This window comes from Oncorhynchus gorbuscha, unplaced genomic scaffold, assembly GCF_021184085.1.
Source record: "Oncorhynchus gorbuscha isolate QuinsamMale2020 ecotype Even-year unplaced genomic scaffold, OgorEven_v1.0 Un_scaffold_1061, whole genome shotgun sequence".
Taxonomy (NCBI): Eukaryota; Metazoa; Chordata; class Actinopteri; order Salmoniformes; family Salmonidae; genus Oncorhynchus; species Oncorhynchus gorbuscha.
Window position 1 is genome coordinate 20706 of NW_025745959.1, and position 26414 is coordinate 47119.

Below are 26414 nucleotides of genomic sequence, written 5' to 3' on the forward strand. Positions count from 1 at the left end.
TAGCTCTGCTGTTGTTATTTACTGCTGCTCTTTAATAATTTGTTTTTCTTATCTCTTACTTTTTTTCTTACTTTTGATTTTTTTAGGTATTTTCTTAAAACTGCATCGTTGGTTAAGGGTTTGTAAATCAGCATTTCACTGTAACGTCTACACCTGTTGTATTCAGCACATTGTTGGTTAAGGGTTTGTAAGTCAGCGTTTCACTGTAACGTCTACACCTGTTGTATTCAGCACATCGTTGGTTAAGGGTTTGTAAGTCAGCGTTTCACTGTAACGTCTACACCTGTTGTATTCAGCACATCGTTGGTTAAGGGCTTGTAAGTCAGCATTTCACTGTAACGTCTACTACACCTGTTGTCTTTCGCGCAAGTGACAAATACAATTTGATATGATTTGATTTGAAATGAGTAAAGCAGAATGTAAACATTATTAAAGTGACCAGTGTTTCCATGTCTATGTATATGGGGCAGCAGCCGCTATGGTGCAGGGTTGAGTTACCGGGAGGTAGCCGGCTGGTGATGGCTATTTAACAGTCTGGTGGCCTTGAGATAGAAGCTGTTTTTCAGTCTCTCGGTCCCAGCTTTGATGCACCTGTACTGACCTCGCCTTCTGGATGATAGCGGGGTGAACAGGCAGTGGCTCGGGTGGTTGTTGTCCTTGATGATCTTTATAGCCTTCCTGTAACATCGGGTGCTGTAGGTGTCCTGGAGGGCAGGTAGTTTGCCCCCGGTGATGCGTTGGGAAGAACGCACCACCCTCTGAGAGAGCCCTGCAGTTGTGGGCGGTGCTGTTTCCGTACCAGGCGGTGATACAGCCCGAAAGGAAGTTCTCAATTGTGCATCTGTAAAAGTTTGTGAGAGTCTCAGGGGCCAAGCCAAAATGTGTAGTAGATGTCGAGTTTGATTTAAAATTTCACTCATTAAAAATCTGCACTAATCAATCAACACATGCTTCTATTTGTACGTATCTATAGAATTGTATTTTATAATAAAATACACTTTTACTCTCGAAAGCGTTACCAACTCCAGTCAGCAGATGGCGATGAGCGTCTTTCAGGCGACGCTGCCAGCGTGACGTATAATCTAGTGGACGGAACTCTTCTTTCAACAACAACAGCTAGTCAGACACCTCGGTAGCTTTCTGGACAACAAAGCCGAAACATTAAAGCTATTTAGACTGCTCCGGTGTATTACTAGCTATGTTTTAAACACACTTCTGTCGTATCTACTTGTTATCCCATTTAATTTAATATTCATGCCTACGTTGTTTAGTTACCGTAGTCATCTACCCGTCTGGTTAAGATAGCAGTAGCTCCAGGCTAGTCGTTAATGCTAACTAGTTAGCTAGCTAACATCTCAAGACCATGAGTTCACTGAGCTGCTCTCCTCCTGATGAAGAAGAGGTGGTCTGCTGGACGGAGAAAGAAGGTCTGGTGAAAGAGGAGGAGGAAGAGGAGGATGTCACAGTAACAAAAGTAGAGGATGAGGATGTTGCAGTGAAAGAAGAGAAAGAGGAAGATCCCGTTTTTGGAGTGAAGGAGGAGGAAGATGTTACAATAAAAGAAGAGGAAGAGGGGGAGGATGTTACAGTGAAAGAAGGGGAAGAGGTGGATGCAGTTTTTGGAGTGAAAGAGGAGGAGGGTGAGGTTACCGTTACATTGGGGGAGGAGGAACAGGAAGAGAAGACCGGAGATCTGATTAACACCAGTAAGTCTTAAAAAACAACGAAGTCTGCAGTTGTTAAACTAATGTTTTTTAAGGGGTAATTCTACACTTGAATAATGTTGTGCTGTGGTAAATCTACAGACTGGGGACTCAACCAACAAAATGTTAATGGATCAAATGCTCACCGTTATATTTTTTCACAATTTTTAAACATCTCTAAATATATTTTTTCTAAAATAATGATTTGAAGATCTAAATAATTTTGTTTATAAAAACCTATTGTTTTATGAGGTCCTACGTTTTTCAGTTATATTGTAAGGCAGATCTGATTGAAATGTCCTATATATGATACCATAGTATGTTACTATGGCAACCACCTGATGTCTGATACCACATTGTATATGTATGTTACTATGGCAACCACCTGATGTCTGATACCACATTGTATATGTATGTTACTATGGCAACCGCCTGATGTCTGATACCACATCATACACAGTACCAGTCAAAAGTTTGGACATACCTACTCATTCAAGGGTTTTTCTTAAATTTGACTTTTTTTTCTACATTGTAGAATAATAGTGAAGACATCAAAACTATGAAATAACACATATGGAATCATGTAGTAACCAGAATGCTGAGGTAGCCATCAATTCGTATTTGGTAGCATTGCCTTTAAATGGTTTAACTTGGGGTCAAACTTTTTGGGTAGCCTTCCACAAGCTTCCCACAAAAAAAGTTGGGTGAATTTTGGCCCATTCCTCCTGACAGAGCTGGTGTAACTGAGTCGGGTTTGTAAGGCTTCCTTGCTCGCACAAGCTTTTTCAGTTCTGCCCACACATTTTCTATGGGACTGAGGTCAGGGCTTTGTGATGGCCACTCCAATGCCTTGACTTTGTTGTCCTTAAGCCATTTTGCCACAACTTTGGAAGTATGCTTGGGGTCATTGTCCATTTGGAAGACCCATTTGAGACCAAGCTTTAACTTCCTGACTGATGTCTGGAGATGTTGCTTCAGTATATCCACATCATTTTCCTCCCTCATCATGTCATCTATTTTGTGAAGCGCACCAGTCCCTCCTGCAGCAAAGCACCCCCACAACATGATGCTGCCACCCCTGTGCTTCACGGTTGGGATGGTGTTCTTCGGCAAGCCTCCCCTTTTTCCTCCAAACATAACGATGGTTATTATGGCCAAACAGTTTCATCAGACCCGAGGACATTTCTCCAAAAAGTACGATCTTTGTCCCCATGTGCAGTTGAAAACCGTAGTCTGGCTTTTTTATGGCAGTTTTGGAGCAGTGACTTCTTCCTTGCTGAGCGGCCTTTCAGGTTATGTTGATATAGGACTTCACAGGGTCCTTTGCTGTTGTTCTGGGATTTATTTGCTCTAAAACTATAGGCTAAATCTCAATGGATTTAAAACTAGGCCCTATAGGCTAAATCTGAATGGATTTAAAACTAGGCCCGATAGGCTAGATCTCAATGGATTTAAAACTAGGCCCTATAGGCTATATCTCAATGGATTTAAAACTAGGCGCGGTAGGCTATATCTCAATGGATTTAAAACTAGGCCCTATAGGCTAGATCTCAATGAATTTAAAACTAGGCGCGGTAGGCTATATCTCAATGGATTTAAAACTAGGCGCGGTAGGCTATATCTCAATGGATTTAAAACTAGGCGCGGTAGGCTATATCTCAATGGATTTAAAACTAGGCGCGGTAGGCTATATCTCAATGGATTTAAAACTAGGCGCGGTAGGCTATATCTCAATGGATTTAAAACTAGGCGCGGTAGGCTATATCTCAATGGATTTAAAACTAGGCCCTATAGGCTATATCTCAATGAATTTAAAACTAGGCCCTATAGGCTATATCTCAATGGATTTAAAACTCGGCCCTATAGGCTATATCTCAATGGATTTAAAACTAGGCCCTATAGGCTATATCTCAATGGATTTAAAACTAGGCGCGGTAGGCTATATCTCAATGGATTTAAAACTAGGCCCGATAGGCTATATCTCAATGGATTTAAAACTAGGCCCTATAGGCTATATCTCAATGGATTTAAAACTAGGCGCGGTAGGCTATATCTCAATGGATTTAAAACTAGGCCCTATAGGCTAGATCTCAATGAATTTAAAACTAGGCGCGGTAGGCTATATCTCAATGGATTTAAAACTAGGCCCTATAGGCTATATCTCAATGGATTTAAAACTAGGCGCGGTAGGCTATATCTCAATGGATTTAAAACTAGGCGCGGTAGGCTATATCTCAATGGATTTAAAACTAGGCGCGGTAGGCTATATCTCAATGGATTTAAAACTAGGCGCGGTAGGCTATATCTCAATGGATTTAAAACTAGGCCCTATAGGCTATATCTCAATGAATTTAAAACTAGGCCCTATAGGCTATATCTCAATGGATTTAAAACTCGGCCCTATAGGCTATATCTCAATGGATTTAAAACTAGGCCCTATAGGCTATATCTCAATGGATTTAAAACTAGGCGCGGTAGGCTATATCTCAATGGATTTAAAACTAGGCCCGATAGGCTATATCTCAATGGATTTAAAACTAGGCCCTATAGGCTATATCTCAATGGATTTAAAACTAGGCGCGGTAGGCTATATCTCAATGGATTTAAAACTAGGCCCTATAGGCTATATCTCAATGGATTTAAAACTAGGCCCTATAGGCTATATCTCAATGGATTTAAAACTAGGCCCTATAGGCTATATCTAATAATAATAATATATGCCATTTAGCAGACGCTTTTATCCAAAGCGACTTACAGTCATGTGTGCATACATTCTACGTATGGGTGGTCCTGGCAATGGATTTAAAACTAGGCCCTATAGGCTATATCTCAATGGATTTAAAACTAGGCCCTATAGGCTATATCTCAATGGATTTAAAACTAGGCCCGATAGGCTATATCTCAATGGATTTAAAACTAGGACCTATAGGCTATATCTCAATGGATTTAAAACTAGGACCTATAGGCTATATCTCAATGGATTTAAAACTAGGCCCTATAGGCTATATCTCAATGGATTTAAAACTAGGCCCTATAGGCTATATCTCAATGGATTTAAAACTATACCCTATAGGCTATATCTCAATGGATTTAAAACTATACCCTATAGGCTATATCTCAATGGATTTAAAACTAGGCCCTATAGGCTATATCTCAATGGATTTAAAACTAGGCCCTATAGGCTATATCTCAATGGATTTAAAACTAGGCCCTATAGGCTATATCTCAATGGATTTAAAACTAGGCCCTATAGGCTATATCTCAATGGATTTAAAACTAGGCCCTATAGGCTATATCTCAATGGATTTAAAACTAGGCCCTATAGGCTATATCTCAATGGATTTAAAACTAGGCGCGGTAGGCTATATCTCAATGGATTTAAAACTCGGCCCTATAGGCTATATCTCAATGGATTTAAAACTATACCCTATAGGCTATATCTCAATGGATTTAAAACTAGGCCCTATAGGCTATATCTCAATGGATTTAAAACTAGGCCCTATAGGCTATATCTCAATGGATTTAAAACTAGGCCCTATAGGCTATATCTCAATGGATTTAAAACTAGGCCCTATAGGCTATATCTCAATGGATTTAAAACTAGGCCCTATAGGCTATATCTCAATGGATTTAAAACTAGGCCCTATAGGCTATATCTCAATGGATTTAAAACTAGGCCCTATAGGCTATATCTCAATGGATTTAAAACTAGGCCCTATAGGCTATATCTCAATGGATTTAAAACTAGGCCCTATAGGCTATATCTCAATGGATTTAAAACTAGGCCCTATAGGCTATATCTCAATGGATTTAAAACTAGGCCCTATAGGCTATATCTCAATGGATTTAAAACTAGGCCCTATAGGCTATATCTCAATGGATTTAAAACTAGGCCCTATAGGCTATATCTCAATGGATTTAAAACTAGGCCCTATAGGCTATATCTCAATGGATTTAAAACTAGGCCCTATAGGCTATATCTCAATGGATTTAAAACTAGGCCCTATAGGCTATATCTCAATGGATTTAAAACTAGGCCCTATAGGCTATATCTCAATGGATTTAAAACTAGGCCCTATAGGCTATATCTCAATGGATTTAAAACTAGGCCCTATAGGCTATATCTCAATGGATTTAAAACTAGGCCCTATAGGCTATATCTCAATGGATTTAAAACTAGGCCCTATAGGCTATATCTCAATGGATTTAAAACTAGGCCCTATAGGCTATATCTCAATGGATTTAAAACTAATATTTGTTCCTGGTTCTATTTTATGTTGTCTTCACTTTTTAAAGTTGGGAACACCAGTGTTAACAATGATGCATTTAGAGCTCCATTATTATAAATATTATAATATTATTATAAATATTATATTAGATAAAATATTATTGTAAAGCTCTGCTCAGCCTATAAACATGAAATGATCTATTATTATAGAGCTCAGATCAGCCTGTAAACATGATCATTATGATAGATCTCCTTCTCAGCCTATAAACATGACATTATCTATTATTATAGATCTCCTTCTCAGCCTATAAACATGACATTATCTATTATGATAGATCTCCTTCTCAGCCTATAAACATGAAATTATCTATTATTATAGATCTCCTTCTCAGCCTATAAACATGACATTATCTATTATTATAGATCTCCTTCTCAGCCTATAAACATGACATTATCTATCATCTCATATGCATACGTATATACTGTACTCTATATCATCGACTGCATCCTTATGTAATACATGTATCACTAGCCACTTTAACTATGCCACTTTGTTTACTTTGTCTACATACTCATCTCATATGTATATACTGTACTCGATACCATCTACTGTATGCTGCCCTGTACCATCACTCATTCATATATCCTTATGTACATATTCTTTATCCCCTTACACTGTGTATAAGACAGTAGTTTTGGAATTGTTAGTTAGATTACTTGTTGGTTATCACTGCATTGTCGGAACTAGAAGCACAAGCATTTCGCTACACTCGCATTAACATCTGCTAACCATGTGTATGTGACAAATAACATTTGATTTGATTTGATATTAGAGAGCTCTGCTCAGCCTATAAACATTATCATTTTGATAGATCTCTGCTCAGCCTATAAACATTATCATTATGATAGATCTCTGCTCAGCCTATAAACAGTATCATTATGATAGATCTCTGCTCAGCCTATAAACATTATCATTATGATAGATCTCTGCCCAGCCTATAAACATGACATGATCTATTATTATAGAACTCTGTTCAGCCTGTAAACATGACATTATCTATTATTATAGAGCTCTGTTCAGCCTATAAACATGACATTATCTATTATTATAGAGCTCTGATCAGCCTATAAACATGACATTATCTATTATTATAGAGCTCTGTTCAGCCTATAAACATGACATTATCTATTATTATAGAGCTCTGATCAGCCTATAAACATGACATTATCTATTATTATAGAGCTCTGATCAGCCTATAAACATGACATTATCTATTATTATAGAGCTCTGATCAGCCTATAAACATGACATTATCTATTATTATAGAGCTCTGATTATGACATCATGACATTATCTATTATTATAGAACTCTGTTCAGCCTATAAACATGACATTATCTATTATTATAGAGCTCTATTCAGCCTGTAACCATGACATTATCTATTATTATAGAACTCTGTTCAGCCTGTAACCATGACATTATCTATTATTATAGAGCTCTGTTCAGCCTATAAACATGACATTATCTATTATTATAGAGCTCTGATCAGCCTATAAACATGACATTATCTATTATTATAGAGCTCTGATTATGACATCATGACATTATCTATTATTATAGAACTCTGTTCAGCCTATAAACATGACATTATCTATTATTATAGAGCTCTATTCAGCCTGTAACCATGACATTATCTATTATTATAGAACTCTGTTCAGCCTGTAACCATGACATTATCTATTATTATAGAGCTCTGTTCAGCCTATAAACATGACATTATCTATTATTATAGAGCTCTGATCAGCCTATAAACATGACATTATCTATTATTATAGAGCTCTGATCAGCCTATAAACATGACATTATCTATTATTATAGAACTCTGTTCAGCCTGTAACCATGACATTATCTATTATTATAGAGCTCTGATTATGACATCATGACATTATCTATTATTATAGAACTCTGCTCAGCCTGTAACCATTACATTATCTATTATTATAGAACTCTGCTCAGCCTGTAACCATGACATTATCTATTATTATAGAGCTCTGATCAGCCTATAAACATGACATTATCTATTATTATAGAGCTCTGATTGATCAGCCTGTAACCATTACATTATCTATTATTATAGAACTCTGCTCAGCCTGTAACCATGACATTATCTATTATTATAGAGCTCTGATCAGCCTATAAACATGACATTATCTATTATTATAGAGCTCTGATCAGCCTATAAACATGACATTATCTATTATTATAGAGCTCTGTTCAGCCTGTAACCATGACATTATCTATTATTATAGAGCTCTGTTCAGCCTATAAACATGACATTATCTATTATTATAGAGCTCTGATCAGCCTATAAACATGACATTATCTATTATTATAGAGCTCTGTTCAGCCTGTAACCATGACATTATCTATTATTATAGAGCTCTGTTCAGCCTATAAACATGACATTATCTATTATTATAGACCTCTGTTCAGCCTGTAACCATGACATTCCATAAGTGCAAGATTCAATTTGAAGCTCTATATTATTTGCTTTTAAAATCTCACCAAGTGTATTTTTAACAGCTGAGGGAACCAGTCTTGATTAAACCAAATAGGAAGACAGTATTATCATGGGAAGGTTTCATTCAGGTCTCTGATTAACTAAATACTCTGTTTGTCTTTGGCAGGAGAGAGACCAGACTCCCACTCTGACAGCGGGAAGAGTCCTTCAGGGGAACCAAACCCAGAGACGCCCAAACCAGCAGGAAAACACCACTGTTCCCTCTGTGGAAAGAGTTTTACTAAGTTGGGCAACCTGAAAGCACATGAGATAATACACACAGGAGAGAAGCCTTACCACTGCTCCCAATGTGGAAAGAGTTTTACCTGGATAGGGAACTGGAAAACACACGAGAAAATACACACAGGAGGGAGGAAGACTTTCCACTGCTCCCAATGTGGAAAGAGTTTCACCAAGTCAGGGTCCCTGAAAATGCACGAGAGAATACACACCGGAGAGAAGCCTTACCACTGTTCCTATTGTGAAAAGAGTTTTAGGTGGTTGGTGACCATGAAAACTCATGAGAATACCCACACAGGAGCAAAGCCATACCAATGCTCCCTGTGCGGAAAGAGTTTTACCCAGCTAGGAGGCCTGAATAGACATGACAGGACACACACAGGAGGGGATAAGACCTACCACTGCTCCCACTGTGGAAAGAGATTTAACCGGTTAAGGCATCTGAATAAGCATGAAAGAATACATACACAGGAGGAGAAGACATACCACTGCTCTCAGTGTGGAAAGACATTTTCCCAGTTAGAGGACCTGAAATCACATGAGAGAATAGAGAGGCTGTGTTCTGACTTGTGTTTTTGACCTGAGAATTTAGTTGTTTGTTTATGGGCCATTCCACTGTAACGGAGTGATGCTGAGACACACATTTCCACTTTAAAATGTATGCCAAGAAAAAAAAAACATTGATTGCAAAGTTTTAACAAACAATACACCTACAGTAGCAGTCAAACGTTTGGACACACCTACTCATTAAAGGGTTTTTCTTTATTTTTTGCTATTTTCTACATTGTAGAATAATAATGAAGATGTCAAAACTATGAAATAACACACATGGAATCACGTAATAACAGAAAAAGTGTTAAAACAAATCAAAATATATTTTAGATTCTTCAAAGTAGCCACCTCTTTGCCTTGATGACAGCTTTACACACTCTTGGTATTCTCTCAACCAGCTTCACCTGGAATGATTTTTCAATAGTCTTGAAGGCTTTCCCACATATGCTGAGCACATGTTGGCTGCTTTTCCTTCACTCTGCTGTCCAACTCATCCCAAACCGTCTCAATTGGGTTGAGGTCGGGTGATTGTGGAGGCCAGGTCATCTGATGCAGCACTCCATCACTCTCCTTCTTGGTCAAATAGCCCTTACACAGCCTGAAGGTGTGTTTTGGGTCAATGTCCTGTTGAAAAACAAATGATAGACCCACTAAATAAATCACTGACAGAGTCACCAGCAAAGCACCATCACACCTCCAAGCTTCACTGTAGGAGCCACACATGCGGAGGTCATCCGTTCACCAACTCTACGTCTCACAAAGACACAGCGGTTGCAACCAAAAATCTCACATTTCGACTCATCAGACCAAAAGACAGATTTCCACCGGTCTAATGTCCAGTGTTTCTTGGCCCAAGCAAGTCTCTTCTTCTTATTGGTGTCCTTTATTAGTGGTTTCTTTGCAGCAATTCGACCATGAAGGCCTGATTCACGCAGTCTCCTCTGAACCGATGATGTTGAGATGTGTCTGTTACTTGAACTTAGTGAAGCATTTATTTAAGCTGTAATTTCTGAAGCTGGTAACTCTAATGAACTTATCCTCTGCGGCAGAGGTAACTCTGGGTCTTCCTTTTCTCTGGCGGTCCTCATGAGAGCCAGTTTCATCATAGCGCTTGATGTTTTTTGCGGCTGCACTTGAAGTTTCAATGTTCTTGAAATTTTCCGGATTGACTGAGCTTCATGTCTTTAAAGTAATGACGGACTGTCTTTTCTCATTGCTTATCTGAGCTGTTCTTGCCATAATATGGGCTTGATCTTTTACCAAATATCTTCTGTTCCCCTGGCTTGTCACAACACAACCGATTGGCTCAAACTGATTATGAAGGAAAGAAATTCCACAAATGAGCTTCTAACAAGGCACACCTGTTAATTAAAATGCATTCCAGGTACCTCATGAAGCTGGTTGAGAGAATGCCAAGAGTGTGCAAAGCTGTCATCAAGGTAAAGGGTGGCTACTTTGAAGAGTCTAAAATATAAATATATTTTGATTTGTTTAACACTTTTTTGGTTACTACATGATTCCATATGTGTTATTTCATCGTGTTGATGTCTTCACTATTATTCTACAATGTAGAAAATTGTTTAAAAAAATAATAATTAAAAACCTTGAATGAGTAGGTGTGCCCAAACTTTTGATTGGTGCTGTACATTTATTTATTTTATAGACCTAGATGCGTATTTTGATATTATCTGTCTGTTTGACTGAGTGAATCAGAAATGGCTTTTAATGTAGATGTTTAGTTTGTGTGAAGTTTGTTTTAAATTCTCACTCATTAAAATTCTGAACTAATCAATCAACACTTGCTTCTCTTTATACATCTCAATATAACATTATTTAATTAAATAGATAAAAAATAAAATACATATTTTCCTTTAACTGCGTTGTCTACTCCAGTCAGCAGATGAGCGTCTTTCAGGCGACGCTGCCAGCGTGACGTATAATCTAGTGGACGGGACGCTTCCTCAACAACAGCAGCTAGTCAGCCACTTCGGTAGCTTGCTAGCCAACATAGCCGAAACATTTAAGCTCTGTATACGCTTTCGATGTAAAATAGCCACTTTGTTGTAATTACACTTTTGTCGTATAGGTAGTTATCCCCTTTACTTTCATATTTACGTTGCTAGTAACTATCTGAATAGCTAAAATAGCATTAGCCTAGTGCTAGGCTAACTAGCAAGCTAACATCCCCAACCATGAGCTCATTAAGCTACTTCCCCCCTGGTAAAGAAGAGGAGTAGAAGGTGAGGATGTTACTGTGGAAGAAGAAGAGACTGTTAAAAGAGAAGTAGAGGGTGAGGATGTTACTGTGAAAGAAGAAGAGACTGTTAAAAGAGAAGTAGAGGGTGAGGATGTTACTATGGAAGAAGAGACTGTTAAAAGAGAAGAGACTGTTAAAAGAAGAGACTGTTAAAAGAGAAGTAGAGGGTGAGGCTGTTACTATGGAAGAAGAGACTGTTAAAAGAGAAGTAGAGGGTGAGGATGTTACTATGGAAGAAGAGACTGTTAGAAAAGAAGTAGAGGGTGAGGCTGTTACTATGGAAGAAGAGACTGTTAAAAGAGAAGTAGAGGGTGAGGATGTTACTGTGGAAGAAGAGACTGTTAAAAGAGAAGTAGAGGGTGAGGATGTTACTGTGAAAGAAGAAGAGACTGTTAAAAGAGAAGTAGAGGGTGAGGATGTTACTGTGAAAGAGGAAGAGACTGTTAAAAGAGAAGTAGAGGGTGAGGCTGTTACTATGGAAGAAGAGACTGTTAAAAGAGAAGTAGAGGGTGAGGCTGTTACTATGGAAGAAGAGACTGTTAAAAGAGAAGTAGAGGGTGAGGCTGTTACTATGGAAGAAGAGACTGTTAGAAGAGAAGTAGAGGGTGAGGCTGTTACTATGGAAGAAGAGACTGTTAGAAAAGAAGTAGAGGGTGAGGCTGTTACTATGGAAGAAGAGACTGTTAGAAGAGGAGTAGAAGGTGAGGCTGTTACTATGGAAGAAGAGACTGTTAGAAAAGAAGTAGAGGGTGAGGATGTTACTGTGGAAGAAGAAAAGACTGTTAGAAGAGGAGTAGAAGGTGAGGCTGTTACTGTGAAAGAAGAAGAGGAAGAAATTACAGTGAAAGAAGATGTTACTGTGAAAGTTGTTACAGTGAAAGAAGGTGTTACTGTGAAAGAAGATGATGCAATTGAAGGAGTGAAAGAGGAGGAGATGACTGTCACGGTGAAAGAAGAGGAAGACGTGTTTGGAGTTGAGGAAGAAGGGGGAGAGGGGGAGATGACTGTCACATTGGAGGAAGGAGAAGACAGGAGATCTGATTAACACCATGAGTGAGTACTGTCTTAACAAGGACACAAACTATGCCGTTGTTAAACCCATGTGTGGTTTTAAAGGGCCATTCTACTGAAGTTTTACACTTGAATATGTTGTTTAGTACTGTAGAAATTGTTAAAACTATGCTGTGAAACAGGGCTCTCCAACCCTGTTCCTGGAGAGCCACCCTCCTGTAAGGTTGTTGGCTCCAACCCTGTTCCTGGAGAGCCACCCTCCTGTAGGTTGTTGGCTCCAACTCTGTTCCTGGAGAGCCACCCTCCTGTAGGTTGTTGGCTCCAACCCTGTTCCTGGAGAGCCACCCTCCTGTAGGTTGTTGGCTCCAACCCTGTTCCTGGAGAGCCACCCTCCTGTAGGTTGTTGGCTCCAACTCTGTCTCTAGTTTAGATCACTGTAATACCATACCATAGAAATAAGAATGAATAGAACTGGCTTGGAAGGTCCAACCCTGGCAGTTGACTGGTAAACACATAGGTTCACTCACAATGTCTGCCTTGTATTGTGATGCAATCATTTCCATGGTATTTTGGAATGTTCATTTAACTGATGCTGGATTGCCATGGTAATGTAGAATGTTCATTTAACTGATGCTGGATTGCCATGGTAATGTAGAATGTTAATTTAACTGATGCTGGATTGCCATGCTAATGTAGAATGTTCATTTAACTGATGCTGGATTGCCATGGTAATGTGGTATGTTAATTTAACTGATGCTAGATTGCCATGGTAATGTAGAATGTTCATTTAACTGATGCTGGATTGCCATGCTAATGTAGAATGTTCATTTAACTGATGCTGGATTGCCATGCTAATGTAGAATGTTAATTTAACTGATGCTGGATTGCCATGGTAATGTAGAATGTTCATTTAACTGATGCTGGATTGCCATGCTAATGTAGAATGTTCATTTAACTGATGCTGGATTGCCATGCTAATGTAGAATGTTCATTTAACTGATGCTGGATTGCCATGGTAATGTAGAATGTTCATTTAACTGATGCTGGATTGCCATGCTAATGTAGAATGTTCATTTAACTGATGTGGCTCATGCAATGGAATGTCGTTTTTGTAATGACAGTTGAGTTTACTCAACCAATCACAGCACATATTGAAGGTTACACTTCCTACTTTTACTTCCTGGCATGGGTACACTCAAAATGGCTGCCACTCCACCCATTCTGCCAGAGTTTCCCAAACTCGGTCCTCGGTTCAACAAGGGGTCCTCGGTTCAACAAGGGGTCCTCGGTTCAACAAGGGGTCCTCGGTTCAACAAGGGGTCCTCGGTTCAACAAGGGGTCCTCGGAGTGATGGCTAGAACTACAACCAGAGTGATGGCTAGAACTACAACCAGAGTGATGGCTAGATCTACAACCAGAGTGATGGCTAGAACTACAACCAGAGTGATGGCTAGAACTACAACCAGAGTGATGGCTAGATCTACAACCAGAGTGATGGCTAGAACTACAACCAGAGTGATGGCTAGAACTACAACCAGAGTGATGGCTAGATCTACAACCAGAGTGATGGCTAGAACTACAACCAGAGTGATGGCGAGAACTACAACCAGAGTGATGGCTAGAACTACAACCAGAGTGATGGCTAGAACTACAACCAGAGTGATGGCTAGAACTACAACCAGAGTGATGGCTAGAACTACAACCAGAGTGATGGCTAGAACTACAACCAGAGTGATGGCTAGAACTACAACCAGAGTGATGGCTAGAACTACATCCAGAGTGATGGCTAGAACTACATCTTTAATATAGAGTTGGTTCCCCCCCTTTGCTGCTATAACAGCCTCCACTCTTCTGGGAAGGCTTTCCACTAGATGTTGGAACATTGCTGCGGGGACTTGCTTCCATTCAGCCACAAGAGCATTATTGAGGTCAGGCACTGCTGTTCGGAGATTAGACCTGGCACGCAGTCGGCGTTCCAATTCATCCCAAAGATGTTCAATGGGGTCGAGGTCAGGAGTCTGTGCAGGCCAGTCAAGTTCTTCCACACCAATCTCGACAAACCATTCCTGAATGGACCTCGCTTTGTGCGTGTGGGGAGTTGTCATGCTGAAACAGGAAAGGGCCTTCCCAAAACTGTTACCACAAAGTTGGAAGCACAGAATTGTCTAGAATGTCATTGTATGCTGTAGCATTAAGATTTCCCTTCACTGGAACTAAGGGACCTAGCCTGAACCATGGAAAAACAGACCCAGATCATTATTCCTCCTCCAAACTTTACAGTTGGCACTATGCATTGGGGCAGATAGTGTTCTCCTGGCATCTGCCAAAACCAGATTCTCCTGTCAGACTGCCAGATGGTGAAGCGTGATTCAGCTCTCTAGAGAACTCATTTCCCCTCTTTCCAGAGTCCAATGGTGGCGAGCTTTACAGCACTCCAGCCGACGCTTGGCATTGCGCATGGTGATCTTAGGCTTGTGAGCAGCTGCTCGGCCATGGAAACCCATTTCATGAAGCTCCCGACGACCAGTTCTTGTGCTGACGTAGCTTCCAGAGGCAGTTTGGAACTCGGTAGTGAGTGTTGCAACCGAGGACAGACCATTTTTGCTCGCTATGCGTTTCAGCAGTCCTGTTCTATGAGCTTGTGTGGCCTACCACTTCGCGGCTGAGCCGTTGTTGCTCCTAGATGTTTCCACTTCACAATAACAGCACTTACAGTTGACCAGGGAAACTCTAGAAGGGCAGAAATTTGACAAACTAACTTGTTGGAAAGGTGGCATCCTATGACGGTGCCACGTTTTAAAGTCACTGAACTCTTCAGTAAGGTCATTCTATTGCCAATGTTTGTCTATGGAGATTGCATGGCTGTGTGCTCAATTTTCTAAACCTGTCAGCAACGGGTGTGGCTGAAACAGCCGAATCCACTCATTTGAAGGGGTCTCCGTGTACTGTTGTGTGTGAATATAGTGTACTTTGTGTTCACACATCCCATCCATATAACTACACCCACGTGTCAGGATTTCCTCGCTATTACGGACATTGTAAGTTAATCAAAAGTAGTAGTTTAAACTGTTCTAGCGAATGTTGATTTTTAGCAATCCGTCACCGACTGGCAGGTTCAAGTTGGCTAGCTATGAGGTTTGTTCACTGGGCTATAGACCCAATACATTGACTCTGGGCTATAGACCCAATACATTGACTCTGGGCTATAGACCCAATACATTGACTCTGGGCTATAGACCCAATACATTGACTCTGGGCTATAGACCCAATTGACTCTATTGACTCTGGGCTATAGACCCAATACATTGACTCTGGGCTATAGACCCAAGACATTGACTCTGGGCTATAGACCCAAGACATTGACTCTGGGCTATAGACCCAAGACCCAATACATTGACTCTGGGCTATAGACCCAATACATTGACTCTGGGCTATAGACCCAATACATTGACTCTGGGCTATAGACCCAATACATTGACTCTGGGCTATAGACCCAATACATTGACTCTGGGCTATAGACCCAATACATTGACTCTGGGCTATAGACCCAATACGTTGACTCTGGGCTATAGACCCAAGACATTGACTCTGGGCTATAGACCCAAGACATTGACTCTGGGCTATAGACCCAAGACATTGACTCTGGGCTATAGACCCAATACATTGACTCTGGGCTATAGACCCAATACATTGACTCTGGGCTATAGACCCAATACATTGACTCTGGGCGTATTGGCTCTGCTTGAATTGTCCTGCTAGTGCTGTTCTTTTCAGACCATTTTGAAATTTGAGTTATTACATTTACATTTACATTTAAGTCATTTAGCAGACGCTCTTATCCAGAGCGACTTACAAATTGGTGCATTCACCTTATGACATCCAGTGGAACAACCACTTTACAATAGTGCATCTAAATATTTTAAGGGGGGGGAGGGGGTGAGAAGGATTACTTTATCCTATCCTAGGTATTCCTTAAAGAGGTGGGGTTTCAGGTGTCTCCGGAAGGTGGTGATTGACTCCGCTGTCCTGGCGTCATGAGGGAGTTTGTTCCACCATTGGGGAGCCAGAGCAGCGAACAGTTTTGACTGAGCTGAGCGGGAACTGTACTTCCTCAGTGGTAGGGAGGCGAGCAGGCCAGAGGTGGATGAACGCAGTGCCCTTATTTGGGTGTAGGGCCTGATCAGAGCCTGGAGGTACTGAGGTGCCGTTCCCCTCACAGCTCCGTAGGCAAGCACCATGGTCTTGTAGCGGATGCGAGCTTCAACTGGAAGCCAGTGGAGAGAGCGGAGGAGCGGGGTGACGTGAGAGAACTTGGGAAGGTTGAACACTAGACGGGCTGCGGCGTTCTGGATGAGTTGTAGGGGTTTAATGGCACAGGCAGGGAGCCCAGCCAACAGCGAGTTGCAGTAATCCAGACGGGAGATGACAAGTGCCTGGATTAGGACCTGCGCCGCTTCCTGTGTGAGGCAGGGTCGTACTCTGCGGATGTTGTAGAGCATGAACCTACAGGAACGGGCCACCGCCTTGATGTTAGTTGAGAACGACAGTTTGTTGTCCAGGATCACGCCAAGGTTCTTAGCGCTCTGGGAGGAGGACACAATGGAGTTGTCAACCGTGATGGCGAGATCATGGAACGGGCAGTCCTTCCCGGGAGGAAGAGCAGCTCCGTCTTGCCGGTTCAGCTTGAGGTGGTGATCCGTCATCCACACTGATATGTCTGCCAGACATGCAGAGATGCGATTCGCCACCTGGTCATCAGAAGGGGAAAGGAGAAGATTAATTGTGTGTCGTCTGCATAGCAATGATAGGAGAGACCATGTGAGGTTATGACAGAGCCAAGTGACTTGGTGTATAGCGAGAATAGGAGAGGGCCTAGAACAGAGCCCTGGGGGACACCAGTGGTGAGAGCGCGTGGTGAGGAGACAGATTCTCGCCACGCCACCTGGTAGGAGCGACCTGTCAGGTAGGACGCAATCCAAGCGTGGGCCGCGCCGGAGATGCCCAACTGGAGAGGGTGGAGAGGAGGATCTGATGGTTCACAGTATCGAAGGCAGCCGATAGGTCTAGAAGGATGAGAGCAGAGGAGAGAGAGTTAGCTTTAGCGGTGCGGAGCGCCTCCGTGATACAGAGAAGAGCAGTCTCAGTTGAATGACTAGTCTTGAAACCTGACTGATTTGGATCAAGAAGGTCATTCTGAGAGAGATAGCGGGAGAGCTGACCAAGGACGGCACGTTCAAGAGTTTTGGAGAGAAAAGAAAGAAGGGATACTGGTCTGTAGTTGTTGACATCGGAGGGATCGAGTGTAGGTTTTTTCAGAAGGGGTGCAACTCTCGCTCTCTTGAAGACGGAAGGGACGTAGCCAGCGGTCAGGGATAAGTTGATGAGCGAGGTGAGGTAAGGGAGAAGGTCTCCGGAAATGGTCTGGAGAAGAGAGGAGGGGATAGGGTCGAGCGGGCAGGTTGTTGGGCGGCCGGCCGTCACAAGACGCGAGATTTCATCTGGAGAGAGAGGGAGAAAGAGGTCAGAGCACAGGGTAGGGCAGTGTGAGCAGAACCAGCGGTGTTGTTTGACTTAGCAAACGAGGATCGGATGTCGTCGATCTTCTTTTCAAAATGGTTGACCATCTGCAGAGAGGGAGGAGGGGGGGGGAGGATTCAGGAGGGAGGAGAATGTGGCAAAGAGCTTCCTAGGGTTAGAGGCAGATGCTTGGAATTTAGAGTGGTAGAAAGTGGCTTTAGCAGCAGAGACGAGGAGGAAAATGTAGAGAGGAGGGAGTGAAAGGATGCCAGGTCCGCAGGGAGGCGAGTTTTCCTCCATTTCCGCTCGGCCTTCCGGAGCCCTGTTCTGTGAGCTCGCATTGAGTCGTCAAGCCACGGAGCGGGAGGGGAGGACCGAGCCGGCCTGGAAGATAGGGGACATAGAGAGTCAAAGGATGCAGAAAGGGAGGAGAGGAGGGTTGAGGAGGCAGAATCAGGAGATAGGTTGGAGAAGGTTTGAGCAGAGGGAAGAGATGATAGGATGGAAGAGGAGAGAGTAGCGGGGGAGAGAGAGCGAAGGTTGGGACGGCGCGATACCATCCGAGTAGGGGCAGTGTGGGAAGTGTTGGATGAGAGCGAGAGGGAAAAGGATACAAGGTAGTGGTCGGAGACTTGGAGGGGAGTTGCAATGAGGTTAGTGGAAGAACAGCATCTAGTAAAGATGAGGTCGAGCGTATTGCCTGCCTTGTGAGTAGGGGGAAGGTGAGAGGGTGAGGTCAAAAGAGGAGAGGAGTGGAAAGAAGGAGGCAGAGAGGAATGAGTCAAAGGTAGACGTGGGGAGGTTAAAGTCGCCCAGAACTGTGAGAGGTGAGCCGTCCTCAGGAAAGGAGCTTATCAAGGCATCAAGCTCATTGATGAACTCTCCGAGGGGACCTGGAGGGCGATAAATGATAAGGATGTTAAGCTTGAAAGGGCTGGTAACTGTGACAGCATGAAATTCAAAGGAGGCGATAGACAGATGGGTAAGGGGAGAAAGAGAGAATGACCACATGGGAGAGACAAGGATCCCTATGCCACCACCCCGCTGACCAGAAGCTCTCGGGGTGTGCGAGAACACGTGGGCGGACGAAGAGAGAGCAGTAGGAGTAGCAGTGTTATCTGTGGTGATCCATGTTTCTGTCAGTGCCAAGAAGTCGAGGGACTGGAGGGAGGCATAGGCTGAGATGAACTCTGCCTTGTTGGCTGCAGATCGGCAGTTCCAGAGGCTACCGGAGACCTGGAACTCCACGTGGGTCGTGCGCGCTGGGACCACCAGATTAGGGTGGCAGCGGCCACGCGGTGTGGAGCGTTTGTATGGTCTGTGCAGAGAGGAGAGAACAGGGATAGACAGACACATAGTTGACAGGCTACAGAAGAGGCTACGCTAATGCAAGGAGATTGGGATGACAAGTGGACTACACGTCTCGAATGTTCAGAAAGTTAAGCTTACGTAGCAAGAATCTTATTGACTAAAATTATTAAAAATGATACAGTACTGCTGAAGTAGGCTAGCTGGCAGTGGCTGCGTTGTTGACTTTGTAGGCTAGCTGACAGTGGCTGCGTTGTTGACACTACACTAATCAAGTCGTTCCGTTGAGTGTAGTAGTTTCTACAGTGCTGCTATTCGGGGGCTAGCTGGCTAGCTAGCAGTGTTGATTACGTTACGTTGCGTTAAAAGAACGACAATAGCTGGCTAGCTAACCTAGAAAATCGCTCTAAACTACACAATTATCTTTGATACACAGACGGCTATGTAGCTAGCTATGCTATGTATATGATCGCACTGGTAATAGATCATTTGTTGTATTACTTGACAGCTTTTATAATTGTATTTTTATAAATTATTACTGGACTTGATGGCATCTAAAAGTCAGTCTGAGGGGAGGGAGCAGCGATGAGGCTGAATTCTAGAATATACTATATATCCTAGAAACCTGGTTAAACTGTCATTATGACATCATGGATGAATTCTAGAATATACTATATATCCTAGAAACCTGGTTAAACTATCATTATGACATCATGGATGAATTCTAGAATATACCATATATCCTAGTATGGTCTGTGGTTGTGAGGCCGGTTGGACATACTGCCAAATACACTAAAATGATGTTGGAGGCAGGTTATGGTAGAGAAATTAACATTAAATTATCAAGCCACAGCTCTGGTGGACATTCCTGCAGACAGCATGCCAATTGCAGGTTCTCTCAAAACTTGATACATCTGTGGCATCATGTTGTGTGACAAAACTACACATTTTAGAGCTGCCTTTTATTGTCCTCGGCACAAGGTGCACCTGTGTAATAATCATTGTTGTTTAATCAGCTTTTTGATAATACAAAAAACACCTGGATGGATTATTTTGGCAAAAGAGAAATGCTCCCTAACAGGGAAGTAAATAAATAAGCATTTTGTTCGTATGAAACACTTTACATGTTGCATTAATATTTGTGCTCAGTGTAATAAAATACAATTTAAAAATGCATCAAAAGATCTGTGTTTTTTTCCTCCTATGTGTTTGCAATGCTGTGTACAGTTGTCCTGCAATATAGAAATCTATAAATTCGCTTGTTATTGGAGGACGACTCTTATTTTGAAAAACATATCCGCCTTCCTGCGGCCATTTCATGATCTACGACCAGCAGAATGGTAACGTGAAGGAAATGTTTTCAATGGAACGGATGTGAAGGCGGAGTCTGTCTTTTCTTTCGGGACTTTAGGCAGAGAGTCACTGGTTACAATATAACTCTACCTCCATAATCTACAATTCAACAGACTAGGGATAAACATCTCATCTGGTTCACTTGGTCTGAACTCTGCAAACGACCGACCGTAAACGAGTGTCTATAATGAATCAGGTGAGTTAGATACATGTAATATATAAATATATATAAACACGTCGGCGGCCACGAACGACGTAACACGTTTCACGGAGCTCGGTCAGATGGTGACACATTTATTGAACTTATAGCACAGTTTCATTTATTGTTTAATTCATTTAGCTTTACTAAGTATTGTTTACGTAGTTTAATATCTCGTTGCTCTTCCCGAACGGTAATAATGGCCGTGAATTGCTGAATGGAAGATTGATAAATTAGGCCGCAGCAAAGCCTTGGATTTTCCTGAACGAGCTACCGACTGGAGACCCGGTCATATGTCTGCTCCTGACACAGTTACGGTTAATTTGGTCTGCAGAATATCTGAATCAAGGTTTTTTTTCTCTCTTCATTTCATAACAGTGAAAGAAAATATATAATAGTTGTAAACGCAACTTGACATAGGAGTTGCTGCTGCTTGTATTTGTTGGACAGTGTAGTTAGTTACCTACTGTAGCATAATGTAATGGGCATTTTAATGTTTGTGCTTTTCTTACAACTAATTGCAGCGATCTATTCATCTGCTGTTCTATAAACCAATTTCTGTGTTCATGCAAGTGGCTGACTGTACAAAATCACCTATCAGTATCTGCAATTTGGCAGTACGCCCAGACCATCTTTTGAGAACAACTAAAGATATATCCGTTTTCAAGCTCTTAAAGCTTAGAGAGGAGAAATATCGAGAGGTGTTAGTCTGTCAAATGTTCTGGCTGTTTGAGCCAGTGAAGGGTGTTTTTACTAGTCTTGGTCGGCAGAATGATGTTTGCTTCCAGCCAGGCCTGAAAAGCAAACCCGACAGTTTGTATCTTTTAATAAAAGGAGACCCCAAGTTCCGCTTGGCTTTCCCACCTGGACAAAAGGAACACCGATGTGAGAATGCTATTTATTGACTACAGCTCGGCGTTCAGCACCATAGTGCCCATAGCACACAGGAGAAGGTGACGCTGAATTTAATCCATATTTTGTCGGTTTTCAGAGGTTGGAACTAAACTAGCATTTCTGCACTAGGATCTATATATATCTATCTATATCTATATATAGCTATCTGATGATAGCTAAACTAGCATTTCTGCACTAGGATCTATATATATCTATCTATATCTATATCTATATATAGCTATCTGATGATAGCTAAACTAGCATTTCTGCACTAGGATCTATATATATCTATATCTATATATAGCTATCTGATGATAGCTAAACTAGCATTTCTGCACTAGGATCTATATATATCTATATCTATCTATATCTATATATAGCTATCTGATGATAGCACAAAAGTACACAAAGAGACAATAGCATATTTCAACCCTGCAGGCGTCACACAAAACGCATTTCTGCACTAGGAGAGGAATATTGGCGTCAACTTCCTCTGGAGAAGTTCTTATGCGAAAGTATAAGCAGCTATTATCTGATGATAGCACAACAGTACACAAAGAGACAATGGCATATTTCAACCCTGCAGGCGCCACACAAAACGCAGAAATAAAATATAAATCATGCCTTACCTTTTGACGAGCTTCTTTTGTTGGCACTCCAATATGTCCCATAAACATCACAATTGGTCCTTTTGTTCAATTAATTCCGTTGTTATATCTCCAAAATGTCAATTTATTTGGCGCGTTTGATCCGGAAAAAAAACGCTTCCGATTTGCACAACGTCAAGTTACCTGTAAACTACTTTTGTAATACAACTTTAGGTATTTTTAAACGTTAATAATCGATCAAATTGAAGACTGGTCTATCTGTTTTCAATGCAGGAGGATCACAAACCAACGCTACTTTTCAAGTCTTGCGCAACTCTCAACAGTACACATAACGTTACCCTGGTCCAAGATGGCCGTACTTCTTCATTGCACAAATGAATAACCTCAACCAAATTCCAAAGACTGGTGACATCCAGTGGAAGCGGTAGGAACTGAAAACAAGTTCCTAAGAAATATCGTTTCCCAAATAGAATTCATTCTGAATGGTTAGTCCTCGGGGTTTTGCCTGCTACATACGTTCTGTTATACTCACAGACATGATTCAAACCATTTTAGAAACGTCAGTGTGTTTTCTATCCAAATCTACTAATAATATGCATATCTTATATTCTTGGCATGAGTAGCAGGAAGTTGTAATTGGGCATGCTATTTATCCAAAAGTGAAAATGCTGCCCCCTATCCCAAAGAGGTTAACGTTTGCCTTTTTAAACTGGATTGGAATAATTTGAGTATTTTAAATTACTTGACAACACTCCTCTCTTTTTGGATTAACAGGAAACACTCTCCCTCCAACCCTCCTCCCCCCTACCCCTCCCGGAGTCCCTGGGTCGTACGTCTCCTGGTAACACCTTACTGCTGGGTCTGAAGAGGGTGTCTGTGCGGTTGGTCGACTGCAGGAAAACACCGGCGCTAAGTGGGTTTATGATCTTACAAACATTTATTATAGGACACTGCCTGAATGTAATTAATTACCACTAAATACAATCTGTATAAAGATGTAGAATTTAAAAAATATATGTATATATTTCATCTTTATTTAACCAGGTAAGCTAGTTGAGAACAAGTTTTCATTTACAACTGTGCCCTGGCCAAGATAAAGCAAAGCAGTGCGACACAAACAACAACACAGAGTTACACATGGAATTTACAAGTGTACAGTCAATAACCCAATAGAAAAAAAGGTCTGTAAACAGTGGCTATGGGTGGGTGTTGCTACGGTGACCAGTGAGCTAAGGCGGAGCTTTACCAAGCATAAAGACTTATAGATGACCTGGAGCCAGTGGGTCTGGCGACGAATATGTAGCGAGGGCCAGCCAACGAGAGCATACAGGTCGCAGTGGTGGGTGGTATAAGGGGTTTTGGTGACAAAACGGATGGCACTGTGATAGACTGCATCCAGTTTGCTGAGTAGAGTATTGGAAGCTATTTTGTAAATGACATCGCTGAAGTCGAGGATCGGAAGGATAGTCAGTTTTACGAGGGTATGTTTGGGTGCGTGAGTGAAGGAGGCTTTGTTGCAAAGTAGCAAGCCGATTCTAGATTTAATTTATCATTACAACACTCCTACACCCTTGGATATATTGACAATTTGAAGATTTAACACGATTTTACATTGAAGATTTTAAATGCTAAAATTTGGTTACAAGAGTGTGAAAAGCTGGGCCTAAATCTGTCTTCGATATGAAGGAACCATAACTGTCTGTCTTTGCTTCACAGGGGACAGTCCTAACCGTCACTCTCTCAGTATAAGGGGCTTGTCAACTTGGGAGGCTGATGCTGAGGAGGCAGAGAAAAGTCTCTCCAGATCAGAACACCTCAAGAAACACCAGCAGAGACCCACACGGAAGAAACCTCACTGCTGCTCTGACTGTGGGAAGAGTTACACCTCTAAAGTAAACCTTAGAGGACACCAGATAATTCATACTGGAGAGAAACCTCACTGCTGCGCCCAGTGTGGAGCTAGCCTCTCCTCTGCCAGTGCACTGGAAGGACACATGCGGATTCACACTGGAGAGAAACCGTACCAGTGCTCAGAATGTGGGCAGAGATTTACATACTCCAGTGGTTTACGGATACACGAGAGAATAAAACACACCGGCGAAAAACCCCACTGTTGCTCTGACTGCGGGAAGAGATTTGCTACATCACAAAGCTTAAAAGCTCACTGGCGGATTCACACTGGAGAGAGACCGTTCCACTGCTCTGAGTGTGGGAAGAGTTTCACACAAGCCTCAGCACTGTCTGAACACAAACAAATACACTCAGGAGAAAAGCCTCACCACTGTGAGCTGTGCGGGGGAAGCTATTCCTCTTCTAAATTACTCAGACTACACCAGAGGATTCACACAGGGGAGAAACCTTACCACTGTGCTGACTGTGGGAAAAGCTTCAGACTGATTTGTATTTTAAGATGTCACCAGCTAAGACATACTGGAGAGAAGCCCCACCAATGTACTGAGTGTGGGAAGAGGTTTGCTGTTAAGAGTGGGCTCTGGTCACATAACATAGTGCACACTGGAGAGAAAGGCTACCAATGCCCACAGTGCGGTAAGAAGCTAGGATCATCTACTTCTCTAGAGCAGCATAAGCGAACACACACTGGACACAAACCCTTCCACTGTTCCCACTGTAAGTTGAGCTTTGCCACTAATTCAGCCCTGTGCACACACCAGAGAATTCACACAGGTGAGAAACCACACAGCTGCAATGTTTGCCAGAGGAGTTTTGGACGGTCGGATCACCTGAAAAATCATATGCAAATTCACACAGGAGAAAAGCCATACCACTGCTCTAAGTGCGAGCTGAGTTTCACTAACAACAGATCTCTGAAAGAACATGAGGTCAGACACACAGACGATAAACCTCACTGCTGCTCCCAGTGCGGTGCTAGTCTCTCTTCTGCCAGGGCACTGGAAGGACACATGCGGATTCACACTGGAGAGAAACCGTACGAGTGCTCTGAATGTGGGCAGAAGTTTGCACATAGAGCCAATCTTGGGACACACCGAAGAATACACACAGGAGAGAAACCCTATCACTGCTCTGACTGCAAGAAGAGCTTTTCAAAACTTTACTATTTCAAAAAGCACAAGTTCACACATTCAGAGAAGATAATGCTGTAATCTACACCTTTATTAGCCTGATATAATGCTTTAATATACACCTTTATTAGCCTGATATAATGCTGTAATCTACACCCCGATTAGCCTGATATGCTAATTAATTCTTATAATAAACGTTGTTTTAAGAATCTGCAGCAGCCTCTTCCTTCTGATTAGAATTTCCACAACAGTTGCTGTGTAATTATGTAATTAGTTAATTAAGTTATGTGTAATCTACACCATTATTTATGTTGTTAGATCTGATTGGATGGTGCCCTAAATGTCAGAATGACTAACCAGTGAGCCTATCATTATGGATTGGTGTCACGAGAATATCTAATCCCAATGATGATAATAATCACTATGAGCTTTGACCAAGAGGTTGTAAGGCCCCCTGGCTAATAGAAGAATTAGACAAAGTCTCAGAATTCTGCAAACGGTTCTGAGATTTTTCAGAGTTCTGAGATTTTTCAGAGTTCTGAGATTTTTCAGAGTTCTGAGATTTTTCAGAGTTCTGAGATTTTTCAGAGTTCTGAGATTTTTCAGAGTTCTGAGATTTTTCAGAGTTCTGAGATTTTTCAGAGTTCTGAGATTTTTCAGAGTTCTGAGATTTTTCAGCTGAGATTTTTCAGAGTTCTGAGATTTTTCAGAGTTCTGAAAATCATCCATTGGGCATGTAGCCTTTTGCACCTCACATTTGGTTCTAACATACACTTTATACATGCCCCTCTTCTCTAACTCTATCAGTATGTTCTACCCATACATTACTTATCTTATTCTGACACATGTTCCATAATCAGACACACATAACTGCACCACATATCACACTTTCACAAAATGCTTGAAGACCTGGCTAAAGGTCAATCAGATTTGTGAACATG

The 26414-nt window shown here is 41.7% G+C and overlaps 2 protein-coding genes across 5 annotated transcripts in view; both read left to right on the forward strand.

The window, feature by feature from the left end:
* The first annotated feature begins 1103 nt into the window (after positions 1-1103).
* Positions 1104-9563, forward strand: LOC124021146 (zinc finger protein 239-like). The gene is made up of 2 exons (XM_046336494.1): positions 1104-1706; positions 8621-9563. The coding sequence occupies exons 1-2, from the start codon at positions 1364-1366 to the stop codon at positions 9310-9312; spliced, it is 1035 nt and encodes a 344-aa protein (XP_046192450.1). The 5' UTR covers positions 1104-1363; the 3' UTR covers positions 9313-9563.
* A 2122-nt stretch (positions 9564-11685) lies between these two features.
* Positions 11686-26414, forward strand: part of LOC124021144 (gastrula zinc finger protein XlCGF26.1-like) — a 30927-nt gene continuing 16198 nt past the window's right edge. The window contains exons 1-4 of one of the 4 annotated variants that reach the window (XM_046336490.1): positions 20706-20927; positions 23207-23345; positions 24149-25576; positions 25611-25684. In XM_046336490.1, the coding sequence (XP_046192446.1) occupies positions 20919-20927; positions 23207-23345; positions 24149-25554 (1554 nt within the window). In that variant the 5' untranslated portion in view covers positions 20706-20918 and the 3' untranslated portion in view covers positions 25555-25576; positions 25611-25684. Of the gene's footprint in view, positions 12596-20705; positions 20928-23206; positions 23347-24148; positions 25577-25610; positions 25685-26414 lie in introns of those variants that run through there. The other 3 variants (XM_046336489.1, XM_046336491.1, XM_046336492.1) reach the window with 3 other exon arrangements.

What these genes read in the sequence shown, in the direction of transcription:
- LOC124021146 (XM_046336494.1), top strand. Translation starts at nt 1,364, where the DNA reads ATGAGTTCACTGAGCTGCTCTCCTCCTGATGAAGAAGAGGTGGTCTGC. An exon ending in CGGAGATCTGATTAACACCA is followed by an intron (nt 1,707 to 8,620) that starts GTAAGTCTTAAA and finishes TGTCTTTGGCAG; the next exon opens with GAGAGAGACCAGACTCCCAC.